General features: G+C 49.5%; 1 protein-coding gene across 2 annotated transcripts in view; it reads right to left on the reverse strand.

The window, feature by feature from the left end:
• CACNA1H (calcium voltage-gated channel subunit alpha1 H) overlaps window positions 1–22,450 on the reverse strand; it is a 160,145-nt gene that overhangs the window by 34,213 nt on the left and 103,482 nt on the right. Inside the window, exons 11-25 of one of the 2 annotated variants that reach the window (XM_064390916.1) lie at window positions 18,328–18,479; window positions 16,940–17,125; window positions 15,811–15,928; window positions 14,205–14,360; window positions 11,129–11,219; window positions 9,590–9,798; window positions 6,589–7,020; window positions 5,117–5,217; window positions 4,637–4,760; window positions 4,450–4,518; window positions 4,168–4,352; window positions 2,167–2,293; window positions 1,724–1,849; window positions 1,177–1,266; window positions 240–432 (exon numbers count right to left, since the gene is read on the reverse strand). In XM_064390916.1, the coding sequence (XP_064246986.1) occupies window positions 240–432; window positions 1,177–1,266; window positions 1,724–1,849; window positions 2,167–2,293; window positions 4,168–4,352; window positions 4,450–4,518; window positions 4,637–4,760; window positions 5,117–5,217; window positions 6,589–7,020; window positions 9,590–9,798; window positions 11,129–11,219; window positions 14,205–14,360; window positions 15,811–15,928; window positions 16,940–17,125; window positions 18,328–18,479 (2,359 nt within the window). Of the gene's footprint in view, window positions 1–218; window positions 433–1,176; window positions 1,267–1,723; window positions 1,850–2,166; window positions 2,294–4,167; window positions 4,353–4,449; window positions 4,519–4,636; window positions 4,761–5,116; window positions 5,218–6,588; window positions 7,021–9,589; window positions 9,799–11,128; window positions 11,220–14,204; window positions 14,361–15,810; window positions 15,929–16,939; window positions 17,126–18,327; window positions 18,480–22,450 lie in introns of both variants that reach the window. The other variant, XM_064390915.1, reaches the window with a different exon arrangement.

Consider the following 22,450-nt stretch of genomic DNA (forward strand, 5'->3'; position numbering starts at 1 on the left):
GGTGAAAAGGTGACATTTCCCACCAGGACAATCCCAAGGTGTCACCAGCCCGAGCCTTAAGGCACCGCCAAAGAGGTAACGAAGAAACGCAAACCTCGTGAACCCCGACAACAACCACAACAACAACAAACAAAAAAACCACCAAAACCAAAAAGAAATCTTGCTTTGGGAGCAGGCAGGGCTCAGAAAGATTTTGGTTTGTAAGGCACTCTACCGACCAGACAGGTACATCTCCTTACTCCTGCGCTTTTTCTCCAGGCGCCGCAGCCGCTTCTCCTCCCGGCGCCGCGCCTCCTCCGCCTCCTGGTGCTGCCGGCACTTGTGGAAGTTCTCCACCACCACCCCCACGAACATGTTGAGCACGAAGAAGCTGACGATGAGCAGGAAGGAGATGAAGTAGAGCAGCATCCAAGGGTTGTGGTTCTGGATGGGCTGAGGGGAGGGAAAGACGAGGGAGAAGCGGCACAGAGCGGGTGGGTTGAGTCAGTTTTTTTTGGAGCAACAAGTTGTGTGTGGGGAGGAGGGGAGGACTGGGAGGAGGATTTTCCCCAAGTGTTTTCCTCTCATTCACCTTCTCACTGACTAAAATTTTGCTGTTTGGTGCAAAACCCACCCAAAACTGCCTTACAGGATTTGATTATTTTGGTATTTATTTCACACAGCTTCAGATAAGTCTCAGTGGATGAGCATCATCCCACCAGCAAGACTGTTTCAGCTAAAAATAGGCTCCAGATTTTTAATTTTTTCAGATGTGGGCTCCTGCTTAATGTTTCTCAGTTGTTACCAGATCTTCAGAAGTGGGGGAATTGAAGACCAAAGTGTTACTGTGGCTCTGGGTGGGTCCTACTCATGCGAGACTCAACTTCCCACGGAAAATGCCATGAAACTCACAAACTGAATGCCTTTTCCACAACATTCCTGGTGGTTTCCCATCCTCAAGCACCCTCATTCTAATTCATTCTACATCCTCTGATGTAGGACACGTCAGAGCTTGTCCTGCATGGGAAGCAGCCATGGAAAAGCAACTCCAAAAAATGGAAAACTGGCAGCTCAACGAGCAAAAGGAGCCTCAAGGAGGTTCTACAGCTCTGCTGCTTCCTGGGATTTCAAAAACCCTGGAGTGCCCAGGCCTGAGGCTGGAGAGAGGAGCACAGGTGGGTTCTGCAGGACAGGTACCTGTTGGTCAATGCCCACGGCATCCAGCCCGTCGTACATGATGTTCACCCAGCCGTCCTTGGAGGAGAGGACAAACAGGGACATCAGGGCCTGGAAAACGGACAGAAGGGTTGGTCTTGCCTTTCAGTCCCCAGAGAAGGAGCTGCCAACTCCTCCTGTGGCCTGGCCTGCCTTACAGCCATGTAAAGCACTTCGTTTTCTTCATTTGCAAACAGAACAGCAAGAAATCTTGAATAAGAGAATATAGCAGTGGCTTTAGGGCTACACTCCTAAACCCAAGGAATTGTACAACTGTGGCAAGAGATCAAGGGTTGATCTGATCCACTTTTACACATTTAGAGTAAAACAGAGATTTCCAGATAAAGCCATAGAATGACCAAGAATGGAAAAGGCCCCAGTGATCATCAAGTGAAAATATTAACCCACGATTGCAACATCAGTTTTGGAAACTTCCTATGATGGAGGCTCCACACCCTCCTGAAGCCACACATTGCAAGTGTCCACCCATGAAAAGCTGGCACAGAAACCCCTGCAGGGAGGACTTTACCTGCCCCAAGTTGTCAAAGTTGTACTTCCTCCGGACCCATTTGTAGTGAGCGTTGGTGCAGTCAGCCTTTGTGGTGATGTTTTTGACATCAGGGCCATCACAGTAGTAGAACTTGCCTTTAAAAAGCTGCATTTGAGAACACAAATTAAAAAAGAAAAAAGAACAAAAAATAAGCAGCTTTGAAAAGTCTGTGCTCTGATTTATCTTTATTCCTGCAGTAGAGCTCATCAGGGAGGTCTGTCTGTTCTCCTAATCCTGAGATCCTTGCTGGGAGCAGCTGCCAACCCCACCCTGGATCATTTCTCCTAAAGCCTAGCTCTTCTTCCCAAACTGAAATCTTCCTTTGGAGGCATTTCAGCTCATTATTTCCTCCTCACCCCAGCAGGTGAGAAGAGCAGCTTCTTTTGTGCAGCAGTCACTTACAGGGGAGGGAAATACTTTACCTGGACCCCTAAAATCCCAAAGATAATGAAGAAAGCACAGCAGATGAGAACGATATTCCCAATAGGCCTCAAGGAGGAGATCAAGGTTTCTACCACCAGCTTCAGACCTGGGGCTCTGCTGATGACTCTGGAAAAAAAAGACAACACAATGAAACTTTTTACTTTTATGCATGTCCTGTTATCACCCAGCTGCTTCTCCTCTGCCCAACCCTCCTCTACCTGCAGGCAGGGAGCTCTTCAGCCAACCAGAACATTCCCAATCCCATCAGATGGAATTCAAACAGTGACAGCTGGGCAGAGTGAGGAGGGGAGACTCCCTGGGGGCAGGATATCACACAGTTCCCACTGTGGGAGGTTTGTACCTCACTCCAGGAGCCTGATCCCTCCAAGGGCTCTGATCCCAGCACAGGGACACAGGCAGGACCCTCCTTCCCCTCCCAACATGTGAACACCTTCCCAGTGGGCCTGGAGAGCACATCTGCTGCTCCTCCTGCAGTAGTGGCCATGACAACTTTCCAAACAGAGTCATTCCAATTTGTTTCCTAATTAGTTCCTGAGCTGGCTCTTAGCTAACAGGAGCCTGCGATCAGCAGCTCCACGGCCAAAGGGTCAGTCCCGTTGGGAAGCAGATTCCTGCTGTGCTCTGAGGCAGCTTTGGGTGCTGGGAGGAGCAGGAGTGCTGCTTCCCTGGGGGAGAGGCTGGGGAATGCACTGCCCTGCCCTGGGCATGTGGCAGTGGAACCAGCCCAAGCCAAGCTTTCCCAGGAAGGGCCAGGTGGGAGTTTTGCCTGAAAAACATCAAAGTTGTTTTTAGGATGGGTTTGTAGGGGGTGAGTCCTTGCAGGGAGCTGCAGCTCACACGGATAGTGATGCCTTGTGCCTGCCAAGCCCAGAGAAAAGCGTTTTGTGCTGCAGCATTTCCACAGGGTCTTGTTTGAGAGAAATCATGTGGAGACTGAACTGCACCTCCAAAGTGTCAGGAATGGTCCCTGGAGCCATCCTGTGCTCAGTGAGGCCGTGGTGAGAGGTGATGAATTGCTTTCTATTCATAGGATCTGGCCTAGTTATTCCCAAAGACCATTTCCCTCTTTCCCCCTCCCCTCTCCTCATGGACTGCCCGTGCCCTGAATTCTGTTCCCACTTCTGTGGGTCACACATGGTGACTTGTCCAGGGTGTCCTGGGGAGCCAGCACTGCCAGGGGATCCTGGTGCCACCAGCAGAACAGCAAGGAGCCAGAAACACTGATTTCCTGGTCACTGAGGTGACACAGAGCACCAAGAACTGTTGTTCTGGTTGTCTAAAAGATTCTCTCTTCCTATCACTGTCACAGGCATGGCTTTGTCCCAGGAAGTTTCCAGGTTTTTGGAGGTGACTGTCTCATTCCCCTGAAATTTCAGTAAAAAAAGGCTCCTGTTTCTTGCCAAGCAGGATGAAACCCGAACAGGAGCTGATTCAAATCCCCCCCAGGAATTATCTCTCTTTATTGCATAATCATAACCAAAATCCAAATTATCTTTACTCCTGTTCTCAAACACTGGAAGCTCTGCCCTCCTGTGCCTGGCTGAGGGAGGAGCTGCTTTGCAGGGATGTCTGGCAGGGTCAGGAGAGCAGGGAAGGACGCTGATGCTGGAGCTTATCAAATCCTCAGAAGGATGTTGGAGCTTATCAAATCCTCATCAGCACCCGTTCAACTGCAAATCCCTCTTTGCTGGGGAATGCCTGTGAGGTTGTGCAGTGGAAGAAGGATTTGGGAAGGGCTGATAAAGCTGTAGTGTGGAGGAAGCTCTGACTGCCCTCACTCTGGATTCTGACAACACCTCTCACTCCAAACTCCAGCCTGAACTGGAGAAGATGGATCTGAACTCATTTCACTGTTTTCCAAACAGTTTCTCACCGAGTTTAGAGATCATCAAAGATGTTTTTACCCGTGTTGTCTTTCAGTTTTTCGTGTTATTAAGCAAGACCTTGTGCATTTCCCAAACTGATTTATCAGCCCATACCGGAGAGGTCTCAGGGTCCGCAGAAGCCTCAACACACGAAGGACTCCCAGGATTTTGGCTCCTCCTGCTGATGCCATGGACACAATGATGTCAATGATGGACACAAAGACCAGCACTCCATCCAGGACGTTCCAGCTGCTCTGCAGATATGTGTTCTCCCCAGAGAAAAAGCCAAGAGCTACCACCTGCAGCCAGGAGAAGGGAGACATTGAAATCTTCACCCTGGCATGGTCTGGTCCTTGCCAGAATTTGCTCTGGGCCATGGGATGAAGCTCTAATTACCTTAACCATCATTTCAGCCACGAAGATGGCAGTGAAGATGTAATTAGAGACACTTAGGAATATCCTCTCCTGGAAAACACAGAACAACAAAGAGACACGAGTTGGAAACCCAGCATTTATCTTGCAGGGTCTGGTCCTGAGGAGATGAAGATCTGGATGGGGGATGGAGGAAGGAAATGCCTCTCACCGTGCTCAGGGGGTCGATGTCTGGTCTCTCCAGGGCTATGGTGATGCAGTTGAGGAAGATGAAGACCAGCACCACGTGGTCAAACATTTTGTGGGCAATGACCTTCTGGCACATCACTCGGAACCTGGAGAAAGGTGGGAAAAACAGATCCTTCAGAAGTTTGGGTCAGGAATAGGCTCCTCCCCAAAGCCCTCCTGCTGATGTGCCACCAGCACCAGCCCAGGTGGTGAGGCAGCATCTCCACAGGCTTCGGCCATGATTATCATTAATTATTAATTATTAGTAATGCTGGCTAAACCACTGACAGCAACGGGGTGAACCACACAGCTCTGCCCACACCGAACTGAAAACTTCACCTCAAAATCAGGAGCTGGATTTCTAAAACTCTGAAGGATTTTTTCCAAGGAGAATCTGGCTAGGAAGGCAATATTCCATTACCTCAAACACCTGCTGGGCTGGAATTTCACTGGAATTTCTTACCTGTTCTGTGGGGAGAACACGTAGAGGGACCAGTTCTCGTGAGTCTTGCACCACTGGGGTTTGTAGGGCTCCAGGGCTTTGCGGATCCGGTAGCAATAACTCTGGATAAAAAAGAAGGAACACCTTTTCTTCCTCTTTTATTTTCCTGCCTCTTCAACTTTCACAGTGGTTTTGCGGAAGGAGGGGGCAGTAAATGGCTTTTTATTGTGTCTGTAGGCGGTCACAGCTTTTGGGACAGAGCTGTGGTGGCCATTATCACATTTGTCCAAGAAAATAAGGAGGAAAGGGGCGGAAAAAGGGAAGAGATGGACAGGATAAACCAAGACTTCTGAGGCAGTGTCATTTTGGAGATACAGAGTTGTGCCAAAACCAAAAAGGCCTCAAGCAACCAAAAAGTGAAGTGGAAAACATCTCTTTTTAGGCTTCCATGACACCAAACAGCTCCTGTGAGTAAAGCCATTCACCTGTTGTATCTGCAGCTCATTTTGGAGGGGGACAATCTCAATTGGCCCAAAAATGAGGCATTTTTTGAAAAAAAAGGAAGTTTTACCTCATGGGATTGTCACAGGCCTGTGGCATTTACATTCTCTGAAAAAATTCCTTCGCCCAGGATTTTTCTCCTGGGAAGCTGAGAAGCCTCAGAGAAAAAGAAAACAATTCTTATCTCATTTGCTTCTCCTGTGTTTTGCTCCTTTGGAATGTGGTTGGAGATTGTTTCATTGGATTCTGCTGTGAATTGTTTTGACGCATTGGCCAATGAGTGCCAAGCTGTGTCAGGACTCTGGAAAGAGTCAGGCGTTTCAATATTATCTTTTTAGCCTTCTGTAAGTATCCTTTCTGTATTCTTTAGTAAAGTATAGTATATATATAATATGGTATTATAAAGTAATAAATTAGCCTTCTGAGAACATGGAGTCAGATTCATCATTCCTTCCTTCACTGGGGCATTTCCCTGCAGACACAATACAGGTCTAAAAAGATCTCCTAAAAAAGGGATCTTCCAGGAAGTAAAGGCCCATCCCTCACCTCGGGATAACACATTTCCACCAGATTTCCACCCATCCTTTTAGGAACGGAAAACCCATGAGCAAATACAATCCAGGCCTGAAAATATCTCCCAAAAAAGGGATCTTCCAGGAAGTAAAGGCCCATCCCTCACCTCGGGATAACACATTTCCACCAGATTTCCACCCATCCTTTTAAGAATGGAAAACCCACGAGCAAATACAAAACAGGCCTAAAAAAGGGATCTTCCAGGAAGTAAAGGCCCATCCCTCAGCTCGGGATAACACATTTCCACCCATCCTTTTAGGAACGGAAAACCCACGAGCAAATACAATACAGGCCTAAAAAAGGGATCTTCCAATAAGTAAAGGCCCATCCCTCAGCTCGGGATGACACATTTCCACCAGATTTCCACCCATCCTTTTAGGAACAGAAACCCACGAGCCCCCAGCTGCCTCAGCACTCACATCCTCCGCGTCATCCTCGTAGTCCAGCGCGTCCTCCTTGTGCGCGTCCACCCTGAGGAAGAACTCGGCGGCGCCGTGGCCCATCTTGCCGTTGCAGCCGCGGAGCTCGGCGGGCAGCAGGGCGGCGGGGCCCAGGCCCAGCTGCCGCACCGAGGGCACCCGCAGCAGCTCGGGCAGCTCCTGGGAGCCGCGGCGATCCAGGGATTCCGCGCGGCGCGGCGGCGAGGGCCGGCTCGGCGTGCTGGACTTGGCGTCGTCCGAGTCGTCGTCCGTGCTGCCCTTGCCCTCTCCGGACAGCAGCGATTCCCGCTCTCCCGACTGGTTCTTCTTCTTGAGGCTGGGCGCCCGGCCCAGGCTGTTCCAGCTGGAGCGGCGGCTGCCCCACGTGCTGCTGGTGGCCCAGTTGGCGCAGGGGGAGCTGCGGAGGCTGGACTGGGAGAGAAGGGAGGTGTGGGAATCCATAAAATCAGAGGGTTTTGGGAAAGCTGCAAAAGGCAGGCCTCGGGGAGGGCACCATTTATTGCCAGGTTGGAGCTATGTACAGATCATGAACAGGATGTGCCTTGAGCTGTTTTATTTTCCAGCATCAGTCTCTTTACATGGTTATGACAACGGGAAGATGCCATCAGCTCACATCCCAGGCAGCAGACAAAGAACTTAATGTTACAAAACTTTTTTGACCAAGCACACCAAGCAAAAGCATATTGACAGTAGTTCCATCCAACCACTAGGAGCACACCAAAGGTTAAAAAAATACTTGCTTATTTCGAATGCAATACCTGCTTGTAAGCCTTAAAACACAATGCAGAGTTCCATTATTAAGCTTAGAACTTCCTAATACCTTGCTAGATATACTTTTCTGCAGCTTAGGGAGTTATTGTAGACAAGCATTAATACACAGACCATTGTTCTATTTGTCCTTACTTATCTACTCCTTACATAATTTTTCTGCTGACCTATCTCATGGCTACTGCTTAGCTCTAATCACAGTTCTGCTGTCTCTGAGGCCTGCCTTTTGCAGATTTCCCAAAACCCTCTGATTTTATGGATTCCCGCAGGGAGGGAGGGAGGGAGGGGTTGTTTGCCTCCAAAAGACTGGGGAGTTTTGCCCAGATTGGTGAAAGTCACAGCCTCCCCTTCCGGTGTAGTGGTTTAAGTTGTTAATTTATGGTTTCTTGGCTAATGCACTAGTTAATGTGGTGGGTTTACCTGCTTCCAAAGCAAAAGAAAAAGAGAGAAATTCCCACCATCGATATGTTTTTATATGTGTGTTCATAAAGGAGTGTCAGCTTTCTCAGTAGTTTAACAATTGTTAATTCTCAAAGCTAATTACTGATTGTTTTTTTGTCAAACATAAAAGAAAATGCTAGCAGCTTCTCTTAAAACATCACTGCCATGGTGCAAAACCAACACAGCACCACTCTGATTCCAGCCTTGAGATGGGAGCACCCGGCCAGGGCCACATTGAAGGTGGTCCTGGACCACACCTGGAGCACAGCCTCCAACTCTCTGTCCTGGTGACTCCCTGGCAACACCAACTTTCCATAAAAATGAACCCAAAGACATAAATAAGGGGCATTTTGCTGAACTTTGCTCATGTTCTGGTAGTTTCAGCTCACAACTTCCCTGCCTTCCAAAGGGAACCTGAGTCACCCAAGTGCCTGGTGGGAATTGTGCCCCTACTTCCATTACTTTCCTCCCATTTGCTGCGTGAGGAAGTGGAGTGAATGTTCCTCCTCCACAAATTTCAGTGTGTGTCTGCACACTTGGGCAGGTACCAGGCAATTCCCAGGATGAGAGAGCTTAAGGTCAGCACAGAAAACCCAGCAGGAAAACTCCTTTTCCCTCCACGGCTTCCTCCCAGCACAAACCAAGGCAAACTGCCTTCCTCCTCCTCCTCCTCCTCAGTGCAGCCCTGCCTGCTTCCTCTGCCTCTGGCTGGTGGCACTGCCAGGATGGGAAGGATGCACATCCCTGTCCAGCAGCTCGCACTGCCACGAAAGCCCAAGGCAAACAGCAGTCAGCTCTGTTTGCTTTTCAAAGGCATTAGGTTGACTAAGCAGCTTAGCAAGGGGGATGGTGGCTGAGCCTGGGCGTGAGGTGCCTTCACGCTCTGCTGCCTTGATTTGAACATGATCTCGCAGCTCTGGAGCAGAGGAGTGGGACGGATAAACAGCAGCAGAAATCCACTCTGCCTGATGCCTCTGTTCCCTCTGTGCCCAGAGCTGCAGGCAGAGCAGCAGCTCAGCCAGATCCCAGCATCGGGTAAAGGTCACAACCTCTTTGGGAACTCAGTGTCTTCCAAAGGGATCGTGGAATTATGGAATGGCTTGGCTTGGAAGGGACCTTGAAGATCATCTCATCACATCTCCTCATTCCAAACCGCCTCATCCCTTGTTCCCTCGATTTCCCCTCCAACAGGGCTGTGGGATTGTCACCAGAGATCAAGGGAAAATGCTTCATTCCCCTAGGAGTGTAAATTCAAGATACAGCCCCAAAACACCAGGGGGGCTGCAGGTCTCATCCTCACAGAACACCTGACAGCTTCTCCAAGACACCCCAAATGGCTGGTGTGGCTGGAAAAGATCCCTGCTCCTCCTCTGAGGGGTCGGGGGTAGCTGGACTCGTTCAGGTTATGGCTCTCCAGTGAGATGGTTTGGCAAGGGCTTCAGGGATCCTGGTGCTTTGTTGTTTTCCCTTTTCATGGACTCACTGTCCCTGGCTGTTCTGCTGTCACTGCCCCAGCACTGCACACCCCAGCTCTGATCTCCTGCCTTTCTACACATTTCCCACCTCCCTTTTCATTTTCCAGCAACGCCTGTCCCCAGTGTCCCACACGACCCTAAGCTGAGCTCAGCCGGTGCTGATACCACCAACCTTGTGGGACCAGCCCCTTTAAGTGCCATTCCCTCAATCCTTGTGGGTCCCTTCCACCCCAGAACATCCTGGAAACCAAGACCGCCACAGCGCTCCGTGTCACCTGCTGGCCACAAGAACCTACCAAGGACTTCTGGTCGTAGCCCGTGGGGTCCAGCGAGGCGTTGCTGCCTCTCCTCGAGTCCCCCAGGGCGTGCAGGGAGTCCAGGTGTGGGGAGCACTTCGGGGTGGGCATGGGGGTGGCCGCCGTGCGCATGATGATGGGCGGGGGCACGGCCCCCCTGCCCTCCAGGTGCCCGTTTGGGGTGACAGCCAGCGAGTACATCTTCATCTCTGCACGGAAGGGGACAGAGTGTCACCATCACCTTTTCTGAAAAATCCCTTTGCTCGGGGTTTCGCTCCTGGGGAGCTGAGAAGCCCCAGAGGAAAAGGAAAGCAATCATTGTCTGATTTGCTTCTCCTGTGTTTTGCTGCTTTGGAATGTGGTTGGAGATTGTTTACCCACAGGTGGTTGTTTCATGTGAATTGTTTTGATTTATTTGCCAATCAGGGTCAAGCTGTATCAGGGCTCTGGAAAGAGTCACGAGTTTTCATTATTATCTTTGTAACCTTCTGTAAGTATCCTTTCTGTATTCTTTAGTATAGTTTTGTATAGTATTCTTTAATATAATATAGTATCTTAAAATTATAAATTAGCCTTCTGAGAACATGCAGTCAGATTCATCATTCCTTCCTGCCACGGGGCACCCCGCAAATACAATAACAGAGGACACCACGTGAGGGGACACTGCTCCTGGGGACCTCCAGGAACTCTGCCAGGTGGAGCTGTGGGCAGTGAGATCTCCCCAAGGTGTTGAAAGGCATTGGGTGAATGCCACGACCTCTTCAGGGGCCTTTGGGAACTCAGTGTCCTCCAAAGGAATTGTGGAATTATGGAATGGCTTGGTTTGGAAGGGAGCTCTGCCTCAGCTTCCCCAAAAAATGGCTCTGCCCCTTCCTCAGCTGAATTCCATCTGCTCCCCACAACCAGCATCTCCCTGGCTGAAACAAATCCTGGTTTAGAAGCATTTGGAGGGATCCCTCACAGAGCCCAAGCAGGGAATCAAAGGAAGCAGAAATTGAAGAGGCTCCTGTTTGCCATCATTCACTGTTAAAATGTGTGATCCCTTTTTGTCACCCCTCTGGCTGCAAAGTGAAGGCTGTCACCTCCAATTCCATGTTTTTGGTACACCAGAGCAGTGTGGGCCTCCCCTCAAACCGACTGCCAGACCCTCCTGGAACACAAATGAGCAGCAACATTTTCCATCCATCAAACCTCACCCAAATGCATTTTGTGTGGGAAACCAAAAGGAACAGATGAGAACTTGATTGATTGGAAAAGCTGCCGAGAAGTGGGGTGAGAACATTGCTGTCAGCAAAGCACTCTGTGCTAATGGTGCAGGAGGAGGGAGGAGACATGGCTAAAAATTCTTGGGGAACGTTTAAATTAGAAAAACATCTGTCTAAAGGAAATATCGGTGCTCATTTAGCCTCCCCTACACTTTGCAGAGCTGCTCTGGTGACTCTGCAATCAGATTAATTGCTAAATTAACTGGATTCTTTCATGGTGGAAGCAGAGCTGTAGCTCCCAGATTCCCAGGAAAATGCAGACACAAAGCCCCACCTGTTGCTCTGAAGTCTTTCAGCTTCTCAAACTCGTCCTCGAAGTTGGCAGATGTCTTGTCCTCATCTGTGTCTGACCTGTTGGCATCTCCCTGCAGAGAGGAGGAGGGTAATTAACAGACCCAATTCATTAGGATTCCTCAGCACTTCTGCTCCCCGTGGGTGGCTTATGCCAAATTCCCTCTGAGACCACCCTGGGAATGGTCCCAGACAAGTCCCTCTCCCTTGTTTTCACTCATTTGGACAGAAATGACCATGCTGTGGTTGTCACTGTGTCCCTGCCTGCTCCAGGAACAGCAAATCCCAGAGGAAAACATCCCAGAGCAGGGATGGAATTGCAGGAATGACTGAAAAACCTGGCATGGTGTGGCTCCTTGTTTGCTCTCTCCGTGATCCCTGCTGAAAGCACTTAGGGTTTGATGTCAAAGGGTGTCAGAGCGTTTTAATTCCCTGTTTGACAGCACTTTCAAATTGACTTAGATCTGGAAAGCCTGATTTGCTTTCTGGGCTTGTTTTGGGAAATCTCTTGGCAACCTGAGGCAGAGGGAACGAGGCCAGTTTGCCTGGCAGCCCTGCAGCAGCTCAGGACAGGGAACAGCCACCCTCACCCTGCCTTTCCTCCTGGGAGCCCAGCTCACTTTCCCTTCTGGGCAGATCTGCTACCAGAAATGATCAGCCTGGGACAGAGGAGCCATCCTCAGGTTCTCCTTGCTCAGGGAGGGATTCCAGCAGAATGCCAGCAGGACTCTGGCTGGATTCCTCAGCACTGCAGAAATCTGTGCAAACTGACAGCAAAGGGCTGGATTAAGGAGCTGATCCCAGAGGAAGGAGCTCAGTTCCTTGCCTGGTGCCTGGACAAACCCCCACAGTTTCCAGAGGCACGGTGCTGAAGTGGCAATGAGGTTCACTTTGCTGTGATTTATTGCCAAGTGCTGCAGCCAGGATGAGTGAACGGCTCGAGCTCCCCGATTCATCTTTGTTTCACAGCAGAAACACCAGTGCAGAGTGGATGAAGGATCTGCACAATTTTGGAAGGTTTGCCTGCTCTCCCAGAGCAGCTCTGGGGGGGATTTCAAAATGACATGGGAACGGTGTAAACACAAATATGCAATTATGGCCCTGTTTGAAGTCTGGCTACTTGTACTAAACACAAATGTACTAAAAATGGGTTTGTGGCCATTTAAGTCTGTTCTCTTCTAGGAAAACTCCTGGCAAACTTGCTCCAGAGGCAGATCAGGAGCTGGGATCAGGCTGAGAGCGTGTGTTGTGCTTCACAGGACAATTTTTAGTGTCCTTGCTGAAACCCTGCTGATGGTTCTGCATTGAGAGCAGCTCTCAGCTGTCCCAGGAGTCCCTCTGCAGATAAATAAAAGGAACACCTGAGCAAATGGAGGAGAAATTCCCCTCAGACTCCTGTGATTGCTCAGAACAGCCCCTGTCAGAGGGCAAAGAGGTCAAAACAAGAATTCTGCCCCATTCCCAGCGTAGCAGCAGAGCCAGAGATGACAAAACCAAACCCAGCTCCACGAGAATTTGCCTTTGGTTTGCAACCACAGGAACCTGGTTTGGTGGAAGGTTCCCTGCCCATGGCAGGGGGTTGGAACCAGACCTTTAAAGTCCCTTCCAAGCCAAAGCATTCCAGGATTCCACAATTTCCCAGTGCAAGGCTTGAGAGGAGCCCTGGCAGCTGAGAAGGGTTTTGTGTAATGCTTCTCCCTGAGACAAGTGACAAGCCCACAGGCCTGATGTCAGGATTGATAATAAATGGGAGTGCAGAGCAAAATGTGCCCTGCAAATGCCATGCCTGTGGTTGCTGGCCCTTGGGGTGAATAATCCAGGCTGGGAAAAGCAGAGCTTGCACACATTTAAATCATGGTCTGTAACAGCTCTGAAAGGAGCCATTAGGGCTGAGCAGGGAAACCACAGCTTGTCTGGAGGAGCAATCAGGCACTCAGAGAGCTCTGGCTTCGCATCAGCACCAGGTTCAACCTCCCAGAGGGCAGGGGAGGAACGGGAGCTGCTCCCTGCAACGATCCCTGAGAGGAGAAAACTTCCTTCCACCTCAAAGCGTCGTCCTAAAGATCTGGGAATTCAATGTCAGGAAGCTGGGAACAGCTTTAGAGCAGCTGTGCTCCTGGCTTTAAATATTCCAGAAGGACAGAGCCCCGAGGAAAGGACAGGGCTCATCCTGCCTGGTCCTCAGGGCTGGAACTGGCTGGAACATGTGGAATCACAGGACAGAGCCATGGACAGCACCATGAGGGGAGAGTCCTGCCTAGAACCCTGAGCTCCCTTCAGGCCAAGGCAACCAGCCCTTGTCAAGGGAAGCCAGCTGATTTAATCTTTTTGGATTTTAGTAAAAAGTTTTGAATGTATTAAAAGCCTGAGTCCCACCACACAGAAACACAAACCATGGGGTATGTGGCAGATCTGGTGAGTAAAATTAATGCTAAATTATTTCTTCTAAACCACACAGCAGACTGTATAGGAGATCAGAGTCCTGGTCCCCCAATTCCCATTCCACATCCAGTGGGCTTTAACTGCAAAGATTGATCCAGAAGAGCTTCATATGCCCAGCCCAGCTCATCTGCACCCCTTAAATTTAGGGCTGTAAAGTTTGGTCCAGAAGAGCTTCACATGCCCACCACAGATCGTGTGCACCCCTTAAATTCAAATTTAGGGCTGCAAAGATTAGTTCAGAATACCTTTGCATGCCCAGCCCTGCTCATCTGCACCCCTTAAATTTAAATTTAGGGCTGTCAGTTTGATCCAGAAGAGCTTCAGGTGCCTAGCACAGCTCATCTGCACCCCTTAAATTCAAATTTAAATTTAGGGTTGCAAAGATTGATCCAGAAGAGCTTCAGGTGCCCAGCCCAGCTCATCTATACCCCTAAAATTTAAATTTAAATTTAGGGTTGCAAAGATTGATCCAGAAGAGCTTCAGGTGCCCAGCCCAGCTCATCTGCACCCCTTAAATTTAAATGTAGGGCTGCCTGCATGGGTAGATGTTTCCCTGATGGATCATCCCCACACGTGTGTGCCAGCTCTCTCCCCCTCCCTCAGCCTGGATGTCTCACCTCTGCCTGGAATCCTTCCACCAGGATGGCCACCAGCAGGTTGAAGAGCACGTAATTGCCAAAGGTCATCAGGGCCACGAAGTAGAGGGCGGCCCAGGAGGAGGTGGAGGCCATCCCGTTGTAGAGCACCACGTTCCAGTCCTCCTGCGTGAGGATCTGCAGGGAAAGGGCAGCCCTGAGCTCCTCCACTGCTCTGTGCACCCAAATCCTGCCATTTCCCCTCTCCTCCTGACCTTTCCACTGGCAGGTCTCACGAGATGAGGCAGCAGGAATTGCTTTTCTCAGCTCTTTGCATGCTGATTTCAGATCACGTTGTGGAAATTTGCCTTTGTTTAGATTTTTTTATTTCTGCTGGCCAAGCCTGCCCTCCCTGCAGGAAGGTCTGGCACTGCCCTGCCCAGAGAGGACACTTTAGATCCCAGATATCCCAAGGTGAAGGATGCACTGTCCTAACCCCATTATTTCCTGGAGGTGTTGCCTCCTTTGATAACCATCAGAAGATAACAGACCTGAGGCCTCAGATCTTGTCTCCTTTCAGGCTGCTCTTTAGAAGGCAGCTGGAGCTGAAGGAAAGGCTAAGGGACAGGATATTTAATGAGATAAATGACATTGGGTGGCTCCAGAACCTCAGGGAAGTTGTTTCCTTCAGGTAAAAACATTGGGCACAAAAAAAAAAATCCCCACCACTGCAAAGCTTTGCTCTGAGGGATCTTCCTCAGGGATTTTCACTCTCCAGCTTCAAAAATCCTGGAGCCTCAGAAAAATGGATGACAGGCTCGTGTTCCACATTAATTCTTGCAATGAAAACGGCCTCAAACCCCCTGAACCAAGGTGGCTTTGGGGACAGGAGTGCTGCACTGAGTCATGCTGCTCAATGACCTTCCTGGGACACAGGACTGAGCCTTTGTGCTCTGTGCCAGCTGCATTTCCCAAGGGACTGGGAGGAGAAATGCAGCAATCTGTGTGCTGGGAAGGGAAAAATGGGAAGCTCTGAGGCTGGGGCTGATTTGTCCTTGTTCCTTTGTGAGAATTTATATCCACAGGGAAGGCTCTAGCCTGGTTTCCACCTTGAGTGATGCTACTCTGCCTTTAGAAACTTCATTTACACTTGTTGCACTTAGATTCTAAAGCCTGAGCTTTGAAACATAAAAGTGTAATTTTTATATTTAAAATATCCTTGAAACAGCATTAACCATGATTCCTCTGTTGTGGAACCTGCCAGAAATTTCAGGCACAAACCAGGCTGCGGGGGAAACACAACTTTTTATATCAAGGTTTCCCCTGCACCTCCAGCTCTGATTTGGGAGGGGATTTATCACCCTCAGTTACACAGAATTGTTTGCAAAAGGCAGTGAAGGAGACAGAGATCTGCAGAGTAGGAGCAGGATGGGCAGCAAAAAGGAAAATAAGAGTGGTTGCCCTCCTTTTACTGACAAGAGATATGGACAGTGCTGGTTTGGAGTAGATTTCTTCTCCATCAGGGCTTTTAGACCCATCTCTGCCCTAATAACTCTTCACTCCAGATTTGACACCACCTGGAAGAGTTTTGTGGAATAAAAACTCCTCGTGTTCCCCCCTAAAACATCCCTGAGGACGCAGAGCTTACCTGGAACACGGTCACGATGGCCCAAAGTAAGGAATCAAAATTCTTCCTGTCTGGAACCGTGTCTCCCGTGTCGGTTTTCAGGCTGAACTTGCACCCAAAAAGATGCATGCCAAGGATGCTGGAGGGGGGAAAGAGGGAGATGGAGGAAACACCTGGGTGAAATGTGGCTGCAGGGGTTTTATGGATGCTTTTCCACTCCCAGTGGTTTTTTTTTGACCCCACAATTTGGTTCTCCTGCCTCACATTTCATTCCAGTTGTCTGCACTGAAGGAAAATCCAGGATCTCCTTTGTCTGGAAAAATTACAAACCACGTTGCCAGCTCCTAAGCAAAGGATTCTGAGGGGCATTAGAGGGTCAAACAGACAGAAATCTTGGAATCTGCACAACTTCCACCCCAAATCTAACACTGGTATGGTGCAGTCAGTGACAGGCACAGCTCAGGAGCCTCTGAGGGACAATTACTGACTGTTTGCATCCTTCATTTGCCTCTGGAATGATGGCATTCCATGAAAAACAGGCTGGAAAGGGGTAGATATCCCACTGTGAGCATTCCCCCTGATGCCTCAGGTTTAGGCTTTTATATTTTTCAGGTTCTGTGCTGCTCTAGTGTGCAGTTCTGAGCTTCATATTATGGGATGGTGAGCTCTCTTCACAGAGCAGGGAGACAAAACAATTCCTGCTCCAGCTGGGCACCAAGGACAAATGATCCAAACCTCAGCCCAAGAGCACAAACAACGTGGGCTGAAGAGAGAAAAACAAGAAGGATGGGACTTGATAACCTAAAGCTGTAATTGGACAATGAACTCCAATATGCAAATGGAGCAGAACTGATCACAATGAGAGACCCCGTGAGCGGTCGTGCGTTTTGTGACCATTTTGGTTCATCTTGGGTGCAGCCCTGGCCAGGCCCAAGGTGTATCCATTGAGGCCTTTTTATAAATCCCTAATTTATTCTTTAACTCTGTCCAGCCTCTGTTCTATGCTTTAATTCTTCTAGCCTCTGTTCTAGCCCAGCTTCCCAAGGCATCACCCCCACACTGGTGGCGTGTCCTCTCCTCACCCACCTGTCCCCGACGCGGAACAACACCTCGAGGAAGAGCTGCCAGCCCAAGAATTACCAAGAAATACCTGAAGATGAAGATGAAGAGCATGAGCAGCATGCAGAAGGTGGCCACGTTGTCCATGGTCTTCATGAGCACCACGAGCTGGCGGCGCAGGGCGGGCATGAAGCGCACCAGCTTCAGCACGCGGAGCAGCCGGAACGTCCTGAGCACGGACAGGCCCCCGTCCGACTGCCCAATGATCTCCCAGACACTGTGGGGACACGGGGACACTGCTAGCACCAGCAGTTCTGCTCCCTGGCAGCTGATCCCCCCAGGAATCTCCCTTTTTCCTGCTCCTGGAAGCGGCTTTGCTCCCCAGCGGTGCGGTCGCGCCTCTGGTGGCACAACTCATCTGCTTTACAGCTGATTTTGGGGTCAATTCCCCAAAATTTCTCCTAAATTCCCTTTTTTTCCTGAGGTTCTCCATGTCTGCACCACTACAATAATGTGGATCACAATTCTGTCCCAGGAATATCCATTTCTATGATAAAGGAATATCAGCACAGCCCTATTCATTAAAACAAAGCATTTTTCTTCCAGCATCTCTTAAGAGAATTAGGGAAACAAAAAACCACTTCAAGTCAGGAGGATCAATAGTTTTTATGCCTCTTGAGGTATTTATCTCCCTTCAGAACATCCAGGGGGATTTTTGGGGGGGGTTGGTTTGATCAGAATGATCTTTGTTCAGAACCTTGAACCTTGTCTGGATCAAAGGCCACTCTCCTGGTGTCTCTGTCTCCCTGGAATTCTTTGCCCCAAATTACTGATTGAGGGGTGATCAGAAAGGATCCCAGCACTGGGGTGTGGCTGGGACACCCCTGGGGAGCACAGCAGAGCAGGGCCCTCCCTTCCCCTCCTGCTTGCCCAGTTCCAGCCCAGCTGGGGTCAACTGGGAGAGGGAGGGCACTGCTGGGGTATGGACACTCCCAGTACCCCTTTCCCAGGACCAGCCACGCTGCACTTGAGTGGAAAATCCACCCCAGTGCCAGATGTGTGGCATAAATAGATTTTCCTCTCCATCTGCCAGGTCGATTTACTTTGGACAGCCCTCCTAAGGACAGGAGTCCAAAAGTCCAGCACAATTACAGCACATCCCAAGCCTGGATTAACACATGGCATCACACAATCACCAGGTTGGAAGAGACTTGGAAGATCATTGAGTCCAACCCATGCCCTAACACCTCTTCACCAACTAAACCATGGCACTGAGTGCCACATCCAATCCTTTTTTAAACACATTCAGGGATGGTGACTCCACCACTTCCCAGGCAGACCATTCCAATACTTTATAGCTCTTTCAGTAAAAAGCCTTTTCCTAACACCCAACCCGAATTTCCCTTGCCATCCCTGATCCCCACCCCACTCCCCAGCCCATCTGAACCCTCAGCAGAAGAGCCACGGTGGGGGAAGGACCTGATGACCACGATGATCCCGTCGAAGATGTTGTAGGGGTTCTTGATGTAGCCAAAGATCCCAAAGGCCAGGAGCTTCAGGAGCATCTCCAGGGCAAACATGCTGGTGAAGACGATGTTGCTGATCTCCAAGGCGTTGGTCAGCTCGTCTGGCTGCGGGCAGAAAAGCAACGTGGTCAGAGAAAATGGGAAAGGCTGGAATGTTCCGCCTGCTGGAAAGCCATGGAGGAAAAAAGAAATGTCTGAGGGAACAGCAGATAAACCTCCCGGAGTTCCCTGTGGGTTTTACTGGCATCACAGGATCCCAGCCCAGCTCTGCAGCAGCTGGAGAGCAACGGTGCCCAACCCAAAATAATTCCAGCTAAGCAAAGGAGAGGTTTGTTCACTGTTCCAAGATAGAATTATCCAGGCTGGAATCTGCCTGGATTCACATGGATCACGCTGCTTTTACTGCACTGACTCCAGCAGAACTTTGTGGATACTGCTGTATAGGAATATAGGGTATTCCTGTATGTGATATAGAAATATAGGATGTTCCTGTATGTGCTATAGGAATATAGGATATTCCTGTATGTGATATAGGAATACAGGATATTCCTGTATGTGATATAGGAATATAGGATATTCCTGTATGTGATATAGGAATACAGGATATTCCTGTATGTGATATAGGAATATAGGATATTCCTGTATGTAATATAGGAATACAGGATATTCCTGTATGTGATATAGGAATATAGGATATTCCTGTATGTGATATAGGAATATCACAGCACTATTCACTAAAACAAAGCATTTTTCTTCCAGACATCTCCAAAGAGCATTAGGAAAAAATAAAATACACTTAAAGTCAGTGGGATCAATAGTTTTATGTCTCTTGAGGTACTTATCTCCCTTTGGGAATTGCCCCCAAAAGCCCCAAATGGTGTTTCCTAAACCCAGCAGAATTTAAGTGCCAGCAGCTGAGTGCCAGGACTGCATTCAGGATCTCTGAGTGTCTCTGGGTGTACGAGATTTTAATGGAGCTGAAACCCAAGATTTTTCCATGCCCCTCTTCTGTCCCAGCACCACATTCCCTCGGGCTTCCAGACATTCCATTCCTTTCCTGGGGAGTGCAGCAAAGCCTGCCCAGCACCCAGGCTCCCAAAAAAAAAGGGAAAAGGTGGGATTGATCTGCTCCCTCCCTGGAGCTGCTCCTTCCAACAGCACCTGGCTCTGCAATGAGCATTTCTAGTTCCAGGCCTGCTCTTTTGTGAGACAAAATGAGCCTTTTTCATTTCCTTTTCCTCAGTGTAATAACATTGTCTGGGAAAAAGTGTGATTTTCATATCTGACTCATCTCCTGGACTGATAATAATTTCCTTTATTCCCCATCCCTCGTTAGGGGGGTAAAAATCGCCTGGTTTTGGGGGATGTTGTTGCACTACTTGAGGCTCTGTAACACATCCACACCCAGCAAATCCAACCCTTGGCAGTGGAAGGAGAGGGCGAAAGAGTTAAGAGGGATTTGGGAAGAGCCCACACATCCCCTCCAGCCCGTGGGCTGCTAATGAGCCATCATTCACTGCTAAATTACTCCCTGCAATCGTCTGTCTGCTGCTCAACCATTTATCCGGGGGAAGAGCACTCAGAGCTCCAGGTTCTAATCCATAAACTCGGATTGCCATGGGATACCGGGGAAGGACTGGGAAATTTGCAGTTCTTTCCCTGAGCAGCAGGGCCCCGTTCTCTCACATCAGGCAGAGCTCATCCATCCTATTCCTTTCCCTCACAACGCCAAAACTACCTGGTGTCATGGTTTGGAATTGAAAAATTAAATAGAAATTAAAAAAAATCTAAAATTAGTGAACCAAAATCACTACACAAAATTAGTATTTCCACCCAGTTCCATAAAATTAGTATTTCTACCACCACACCTGGGGAGAGGCAAAAAACCCCAAATCTCATCGAGGCTCAGGGCTGCTCTGGGATGGAATTTAACCAGCCCTCCACAGAGACTGATCCCAAAATAGCCCTGCAGGCTCCCAGGCTGTCCTGCTCCAAGCCACAGCGGGGACAGGACACGGTGCTGGCAGTGTCCCGAGCTCTTTGTCAGGACCTGGCACGTCCAGGGTCCCCCAGGCAGGGCTGGAGAGGGAATTCTTGACAAGGAGCAAAATAATTCATTAAGGTCTCGTGTCCCTGCAGGCACAGCTCCTGGAACAGGGTGTGGGTGGCAGGCTGAGGCTGGGAAATGAATGATAATTGTCAGCAAGGAATCACACAGAATCCCGGGAACAGGAATCACACAGAACCCCAGGATCACGGAGGTGGGAAAAGACCTCCAGGACCATCAGGCCTGATCCCCACCCTGTCCCCAGCCCAGAGCTCTGAGTGCCACCTCCAGGGATTCCTTGGACACCTCCAGGGATGGGCACTCCAAACCTCCCTGGGCAGTTCCAGTGCCTGACCAGCCTTTCCATGGAGAAATTCCTCCTGATGTCCAACCCGAGCCTCCCCTGGCACAGCTTGAGGCCATTTCCTCTCATCCTGTTGCTGATTATCTAGGAGAAGAAGCCACCACCATTCCTGACAGGAATCTGCAGCTTGTTGGGGTTGTTCTGTTTTCTCTGCTGTTCCCCAGCACTTTTTTTCCTGGGAAACATGAAAAAACCTGCCCACTGCTGTTCCCAGAACCTCGTCCTCTCCTACAGAGCAGCAGCCTCATGCACTGAAGGTAAACGTAGTGTGGAGTTCTCCAAATTCCCCTAAGAGTTACAATTTTATCACGACAATTTGGCTTCCTGGTGGTCACTTCAGAATCTCCAATCCTGGAATGATGTCGATGTAGAAACACAGAATCACCAAGGTTGGAAAATACCTCAAAGATCATCGAGTGCATCATGATAAGACAATCTCAGAGTCATCATCAAAAAAGTTAGTGTTGAGTCTGAAAAGCTGAACAACCTAAACACCATAAGGCAAATAAAAAGAATTTGTACATTGTTACTCTCTAAAATCCCAAATTTCTTTAGGCAAACCTAAGATTCTCCTGTGGAGCACTGAGCCAATCCTGAATTTATTTCCCAGTTTCCTTTGACAATTTGTGCCCTTTTTGCTTCGTCTCCAGCGCCGTGACTTTTCTTTCCTGTGGAAGTCTGGGAGAAAATCCGCAGTGATCTGTCAGGGAGGGGAGAGAAGCCACGAGGGACAGGGACAGGAGAGGACAGGGAGGTGGCCTGGAACGTCAGCAGCTGTGCCCAGGAGCTGATCCAGCAGATTGGAGCACGGCAGGACGCCTGGGAAAGGTTGACAGTCGGCTGACACTGCAAAATCTCACCTCAGGGATCTTCATTATCCTTTTGGGACGGTGTTTGGAGGCAGGCAGCACTAACGCGATGACAGGGCCAGCTGTGAGCAGGGATGTTGGAGCGGGATCCTGCCGGGACACCAGGCAGGACCCGCCGGGCACGGACAAGGACGGATGGCCCTGAACGGCGGCCAAGCTCTGCCGGGAGCTCGGGGATTGTTGGAGAGGATGCTGAGGAGCAGATGAGCCAAACATCCAAAGCTCCGAGCCTTCCAGTGTAATTATCTTCTCCTGACACCAACGGGAGCCGGGGAAACGGGGATATTTTTGTGCCTTCTGAAATGGTTTATTGCTCGCAGCGCAAATTTCCCGCTCGCTGACGAACAAAGATCCACGAGGAGGGTCAAGGAAGGGACACTCAAGATGGATTTGGCCATTCCCCTGCAGTCAGCCACTAGGAGCCACTGTTGATTTTGTCCGAATTAAAGCCAGTCCCAGAGCAGGAATTTTTCCAGGAGTCTTTTTCTGCGGGTGAAACAAATCGTTGATTTGCTGAAACCAAAGCTTTTCATGGCGAGGATTATTTTCGTCCAACTTTCTGGCTGGGAGAAAACGAAATTGCAACAACATTTTCAAATTGCTGCAATGGCTCGTTTTGACCTGCTCAGAGCTGGAAACTTCAGGCTTTTGGCTCAAGCGGTGGTTCTGTCATGAGATGCAGCTCGGACTGGGATGTGTGACAAAGCCTGGCAGCAAAATGAGGCACTTCCAGAAGAGTTGGTCTAAAGTGGAAGGTTTTTGCTTTTTGCCATTTTTTTTTTCCAAAGACTCAACA

Source organism: Passer domesticus, chromosome 15 (assembly GCF_036417665.1).
Source record: "Passer domesticus isolate bPasDom1 chromosome 15, bPasDom1.hap1, whole genome shotgun sequence".
Lineage (NCBI taxonomy): Eukaryota > Metazoa > Chordata > Aves > Passeriformes > Passeridae > Passer > Passer domesticus.